The following is a 7384-nucleotide window of genomic DNA, read 5'->3' as shown; positions in this document are numbered from 1 at the left end:
GATCTACCAACCCCTAGATGAGCTGAAAGACACTGCACAAAGAGCTATTGTAAGTCCCTTCTTTTAGTGCTATGTTCTTGTTTCACTTGCTTGTTTGTGTAAAGATCTACAAGTTCATTCGTAGCTATGATAGTAACACAGTGCTATTATTTCGTTCATGGCCGACGAGGGGTAACCTCGGCAATGTCCATGGATGATGGACTAAGGGTTTTGGGGAAAAGAGGTGCGCTAGTGGTTTCATCGGCTGGTCAGACAAACAAGGCGATCCGACAATATATCGATTATGAGGCAAAGTTGTCGTAATACTAGAGTAAATCTTGGGTTACAACAAAGGGATGATCTCTCCCGCTGGCTCCTCCTAGCCTTCATATAGGAGGCTAGATCCCGGAGTCCAGTTCGGGTTGGTTTACAATTGTCTCATACACGGCTGTATTTATGTCGGCTCCTCTGATGAGCCTTTCCTTATTCGACGCGATTTAGTTTCTGGGTTTCGGATGCCTCCGTCTTCTGGTCTCATGGGCTTCTCCCGGATACGTACCAAGGTTACGCAAGGCGTGTGCCCAATAAGGCATACCCATGTCAATGACCAAATTTAATTAATTGAACATGTTGATTTGCATTCCCTGCTCTATAAATGTTGCCATTATAACTTCTATCTTGCTCATTCTTTGTTACAAAGGTAATAGCATGCTACTATGTAGTTAATAAAGGTAATAGCATGCTACTATGTAGTTAATGTCAATTTTGAAGCCAGTGAACATGTTGGTATGATTTCTATTGTTATTTCTACATCGTTCGTCCTAAGCTACTAAAATAAATGTATGCCATTAGTGTCTGCATGCTACGTTCTGCAATCTGGCATATAGTATGAATTTAAAATTGTCATACTACTGTGATAATAATTTTGTGTGCCATCTGGTTCTTCAAAAGCTACAACATTAACTTGCTTCTCTTACTTCGTATGTCGCTCGCACATGGAACACTGAACATATTAGTTTGCATTCCCTCGTCTACAAGTTCACAGATGATGCCACTATATTCTATAGCTAGTCCACCCCAAGCTACGACATTAACTACTTTCTATGTGTTGCTCGTTACGAATTTAAGTCCCTAACATATTGATTAACATTCCATGCTCAACAAAGTTTAGATTATAATTTCTATATGGTTCATTACTAGCTATGATAGTAAATGTTGCTATTATTTAGTTTATGGTCAATTCAAGTAATTGAGCATGTTGATTTGCATTCATTGGTCTATGGTTGTTGCCATTATAATTTTTATCTGGCTCATTCTTTGATACAAAAGTAAGTGCATGTTATTATGTAGTAGTTCATGGCAATTTGAAAGTAACTCAACATGTTTGTCTGCTTTCGGTACTACAAAAAAAATATAATTATTATTTCTATCTGGTTCGTCGTAAGCTATGCCAGTAACTACCTGCTTTGGTTCAAGTAACTATACCTTTTATATTTCTCTAGGCCTCTACATACATAGTGTTTATCATGTTGGAACTCATATATGTTTATGACTGGTCGTGTCTTGATGCAGAGTAACAACAACTCTCTTTAGAAATAAGGGAAATATTGGCCATCTTCAATGAGTGTACCAACAAAGTGAGCTTGTTTTATTTCGATGTGATCGTTTATATAAGACACACAATAATTTAATTTCTTGTTTATCGTAATGCAGTTGTATTGTTAGTTTTAATTATCATTTAATTTCTATGAGTTCTGTAATATTTTTTAAAAGCTTTGAAACTGATATAATATTTAGTTAGATTGTATCTACCTTTCGCACAATATTTTCTAACTGTAATTATTACACATTGGTGTCGCCTAAATATGCTCAAATGATAACGGACGGTTATTAGACCGTGTTTAATGGGATGTGTTTAAAAAAAGACCGTGTTTAATGGGCCAAATGGTTCCACAAATGTTCAGCTCATCTATAGCCCAATTAAGCGAAATCATAGATGAATGGCTCGCAAATGCTTAAAGCACGTTATACTTAGACTGTTCATAGTGCAAGTAACTCTTAGAAGCCAACTCAGCAAATTTGCTTATGTGGCACTGAGTTAATGAGGAGAGATGATGATAGAGTAACATAGCTAGTTACTGTAACATCACACTTTTCAAGACACAATGAGTCTATAAGCTAATTAATGGAGTAGTAACTTGATGTTACTTTGCACTATGAGGGTAGTAACATAAACTAGTGTCATGTACATGTTACTAGTTGAAGTTACTATGCACTATGACCAGCCTTAGCGGATTTGCCATCCTTAAACGGGCCAGCCTATAAATTTAATGGACCTACTAATAATCATCCTAACTATTGACCGGTCAAAAAAATTAGTTGGACCGGGTCACATACTAATTCTGGTTGCAGGGAGAGCCAAAGGGTCTCACCAACTTTTTCCTCCATCGGCTCCTTTGTTTCCAGAGAATTGATTCGCATGCAGTTCATCACATGCATTATTGTTATGGTAGCAATAACTAAGGCTGCATGAGGGTTGGCAAGAAAATGTAGTTAGCCATTGGCAAGCAAAGGATGGTCGTCGTACCATACATATGCATAATGGCAGTGCATGGTGAGAGAGTAATTGGGCAGCCGACATTGTAGGTCTGAGTGAGTGACCCCCAACCTACGGATTATCCCTCTAATTTTGCTGACCCACAATAAATGTTTTAGCTTTTTTTTTTCTTTTTCTCTAGGGAAAATTGCAAGTTAGAAATAGGCTATTGCCTCTATTATTGTGGTATGGGCACAGAAATTTGCTTTGGAGCTCAGGTATTTTTCAAAATTCGAAAACATGATTTCAAAGTTTCAAAAAATTCTAGGCATAGATAATGTTGTACTCTACCAACATGCAAAATATCAACCCGAAATACCTTATATTCTAGGCTTAATAAAAATGACAAAATTTGACAGATTTGGGAGGTTTGAAAATTTGCACTGTTCACTACTTTAGATATAAGATTTTGTCATTTTTGTGCAGCCCAAACTACTGGGAATTTCTAGGTGAGATTTTTTCGTGGTGGTAGATTACATTTTTCTCTACATCTAAATTTTTCGGTAAGAATTTTCTGAAACTTCACAACCCCACTTTTGAATCGTTCAAAAAACGAGCTCTCTGCCGTCGCCCGAGCTCTAAAAGTCTATTATTGTGGTATGGGCATTTGGGCAGCACTAACAACAACTATCAAGTGCCTACCTAACAAACAGTATAAAGTTATCTGCTGAGAATGTATTAGTGAGAGTCAACCGCTTACACGACTCGATCGTCCACACCAGATGTCCGGTATCGATCATCCTAACACCAAGAAAATTACGCGTCAATCATACCACATAGCTAAATGAAGCCAAGCGTCGATGGAGACAACCCAGAAATTAGAGGTATGTGGGTGAAATTCAGCAGTGAAGTTCAGTGCATAACAGTAACCAATAATTTTCCTGAACCTTGTTTGGTATGACATCCAAATCCACGGCAGCTCTAAAAGGCAGTGGTGTACTGGATATTAAAGAGCATGGTGGCCAGAATGTTATCTTAAGGAGGTATAATTAACCCGTGCCAACAGGTTACTAGTTGCTCTTTCTCTTTCAACAGTATACAATTAAACAAGTTGGCAAACCATACCAGTGGACACAATAGACGATCCCTCGGCAAATCCTAAAACAGCGGCGTTTGTGTAGATGATCTCCGAAAACCTTGCCAAGGATCAGTATTATGTAAGCACTCCATTTGACATGTCTATCTGAAAAATGGCAAAACAAAGAACAATACCTGGTAGTACACAGATGAAAGTGTCCTATCTGAAAGCAGATAAAGCATATGACGCATGGCTGAAAGTCATGTTGTTTTGCTGGAGTGACACGTGTGGAATGGAACCATCAAAGCCAACTACCCACAGGATGCAGCAGGTAGGCGGTTTTCAATACGCTGCGGCGCCGAGTCATAAGCTTGGAAAGCGAAGGACGTTGTTTACCACTTGTGTATATCCAATTCCAGACCAATCTAGGAGAGTGATCGAGTCAACATCAGCACTTCCAATTCAGATATAGATCAGCGAGACAATTTCTCCAGAGCCGGCAAGAGAAATAAATAGGAATTGTAGACATCAGAGTTACAGTGATTCAGGTGTTTTCTGTCCCAAGAAAATATTAGAACAGTGAGTTACAGGAAAAGAGTATCAGAATTGCATCTCTAAGCAAGCACTAAAGGTGATATAGTCAGTGTTAACAGTAACAGAAGTTGTCCCCATTCTGAGTTAAGAGCGTGGGCCAAAGTGGTGGTTATCCTGAAAGAAAAATACTAAAATATTTCCCCAGTCAAACACAGGACAAGGGGTACATGTAGGGAAGAGGTTAGTGGTAAGTAGGGGACCCTTATAAACTGAGATGCCAGGTAATGTCCTGGTAATCGAACAGGATGGAACTCTGACATAAGAATAACAGATTACAGAGCACCTGGTTGCAGGCAATAATGTAAGACTCTCTGTGGGCTCCTATACTCCTTCCAGCCTTCTTCCTATAAATACAAAGGCATGCACGGGGAGAAGCATCAGGCAAACACACACACAGAGACATAAGGTGCACGGTTGCAAAACAAGAGAGATATTTGGAAGCAAGGAGTAGTAGGGAACACAAGAAGCCATGTGTATCGCTGCATGGATTTGGCAGGCTCATCCTCAGCACCAGCTCCTCCTCCTGCTCAACAGAGATGAGTTTCATAGCAGGTAGAGGACTTCATTTAGTTTCACTGATCCTTGCAGTACTCCAGGCTGAAAGTTATAGCTCTGCATCGTGAGGTCTCATTTTGTTTTGGAGTATAGCTCATCTCCCTTCTGAATTGCATGTTCCAAGAAAAAAATCCCCATGAACCACAAGTCACCTTGTTCACTCTGCTGCATAGAAAAATTCTTCAAGGAAAGCATTTTCTATTGCACAATAACAATGTTGTGTTTTCATCTGCTGTTCTTGATGAATTGCAGGCCTACAAAGGCAGTAGGGTGGTGGGGGGAGGGCTCAATCAAGATTCTTGGGGGCAGGGATGTGCTTGGTGGAGGGACATGGATGGGGAGCACCAAAGATGGCAGGCTTGCCTTCCTGACTAATGTGCTCGAGCCTGATGCGATCCCTGGCGCACGAACTAGGGGAGACCTGCCCCTCAGGTTCCTGCAGGTAAATCAAAACCCAACTTGGTGGTTCTACTGTAGGAGATAATTACATTTTTCGAGAAAACGCAAAGGACCTTTGCGCTTCATTTCATTGAAAAGATAGAATAAGGTTTACAACCTCCTAGGAGATAATTACATGATAAGGATATATTTTATTTCTTGTGCAAACCAAGTTGTTCTTCTCTACTATGCTTTCTAGTCAGAATCAGTTTTTACCAGTTGACATAGTCACTATCGGGTCACTGTCTGTCTAGCGTTCATTCCATTGTTCTCAGTTCTGACAGTGATTGGGCCAGAGATTACAAATATGAAGACAGAGACATGCATTCCCATTTTTAGAAATCTGAAGTTTACCATTTAAAACAGTTTAAGTAGCTCCTATAACAACCGTTGAACTATAATTGTCCCTCCAAAATAAGCATTCATATCATGATTCGTTGTTTTACAACTGAAAACATTCCTAGGATGTACCTTACGGAATCACCTTTAATTTATACCCCTCCACAAAGAAACAGTGGCAATTGCAGCAATCTGGCAAGGTTTTGGCCTCCACCCCACCTCAAACTTTTCCAACTTCACCCTATATGTGTTGGACTCACAAATTTTCAACTTCAATTTTATTGTGTACATGGCTGCTTGGGTTGGTCATACCTCAAAAAAAATGCCACCTCCGCTACTGCAAAAGCATGATCCGGCAGAATCTGTATTGTGCAGGGCACCAAAGGCCCGCTTGAAGTTGCAAGTGAAGTGGCAAACGAAGCTGATGAGTACAATGGCTTCAACCTTATACTAGCTGATTTAACCAGCAATGTCATGGTTTATGTGTCAAACCGGCCAAAGGGGCAGCCTGCAACGATTCAACTCGTCTCACCAGGGCTCCATGTGCTCTCCAATGCAAGGCTAGACAGCCCTTGGCAGAAGGTAACCAGAATTACTCCATATCCAATTGACACCCTAGAGATAGATAGAACTCTCAGAGTGCTCCAGGGATAGAAATGCACAGGATGCTGTATTGCTGTTATTTGATCAATCCTGGAAACATCAGTATCAGGCAAGAAATGTTGGACATCCAGTGGGGTGTCCTTCATTGAATTTTAGTTTAACTACACCAAAGCTAAGAATCATAAAGGGATTTTTTTGAGCTGGCAGCTGTGAGAAAGCAACATGCAAGCTGTTTCAAGTCTTCCTTCCCTAGTTATAGGCAGCAATGCATTTAACTCAATTAATAGCAGCGCAAGTACAGGAAGCAAGGCAGTGTATATAACACATGATTGCAAGCTACTCTGTCCTAGGGACCATTTAATATACTAAGAGTGTGCCCAAGGAATGAAATGCAGATAATTTTTCATATTTGTGTATATTTCTTGCAGGCGATTCGCCTTGGTAAAAACTTCAGGGAGCTTCTTAGAAAGCATGGTGATGAGGAAGTTGTAGCGAAGGACGTAGTTGAGAGGCTAATGACTGACACCATAAGAGCTGACAAGGATATGCTGCCAAACACCGGTTGTGATCCGGACTGGGAGCACGGTTTGAGCTCCATCTTCATCCAGGTGCAAACTGACGAAGTGAGTTTTCGACCAAATTTCAGTTTACAAGGGCAATCAGAGTTCAGTTGTCTGAATAAATACACATACTAAAACTGAAATAACATGTTGATGTTCTAACCCAGAAGCATATATCAATACTATATTTATTTACATTTTTTTCACATGTTCCTATTTTTGCAAAGGGGCTTTACGGGACAAGAAGCACAGCAGTTCTTTCAGTGAACTACGATGGTGAAGCTAGCTTATACGAGAAGTACCTCGAGAGTGGTATATGGAAGGATCACACAGTGCATTACCAGATAGAGTAGGCAATGCACAAATAAAGAAGGGAGCCTCAAATAGGAAGAAAGAATGAAGAACTACCCCACTGTGCATGCTGTTACTTCCACAGTTGCCCTTAAGATCACCTAATGATCCTCTAATTATGGTGATTAAATTATTTATTGTAAGCAGATTTATCATTTCAGAGACAAATCCAATCAAATTATTGAATATATACATAATATGATATGTGTAGTTACAGACTGCAAGGTGCCATCATTGTAAGCAGATCACCTGTTCTACTACAGAAACTGTATATTCATTTCTTTATATAGTAGATATCGACTCTGATGTTGCAAGATGTATACTGAAGACTCGAAGTACTAAACATTGCAA

At 39.9% G+C, this 7384-nt stretch overlaps 1 protein-coding gene across 1 annotated transcript; it reads left to right on the top strand.

Moving 5' to 3' along the window:
• Positions 1-4554: 4554 nt before the first annotated feature.
• LOC127313758 (uncharacterized) lies at positions 4555-7353 on the top strand. The gene is made up of 5 exons (XM_051344227.2): positions 4555-4739; positions 4995-5184; positions 5895-6101; positions 6551-6745; positions 6910-7353. The coding sequence occupies exons 1-5, from the start codon at positions 4657-4659 to the stop codon at positions 7033-7035; spliced, it is 801 nt and encodes a 266-aa protein (XP_051200187.1). The 5' UTR covers positions 4555-4656; the 3' UTR covers positions 7036-7353.
• Positions 7354-7384: the final 31 nt, after the last annotated feature.

This window comes from Lolium perenne, chromosome 7 (assembly GCF_019359855.2).
Source record: "Lolium perenne isolate Kyuss_39 chromosome 7, Kyuss_2.0, whole genome shotgun sequence".
Classification (NCBI taxonomy): Eukaryota; Viridiplantae; Streptophyta; class Magnoliopsida; order Poales; family Poaceae; genus Lolium; species Lolium perenne.
Note: the sequence above shows the minus strand (reverse complement) of the source record. Positions and strands in the feature narration are given on the sequence as shown.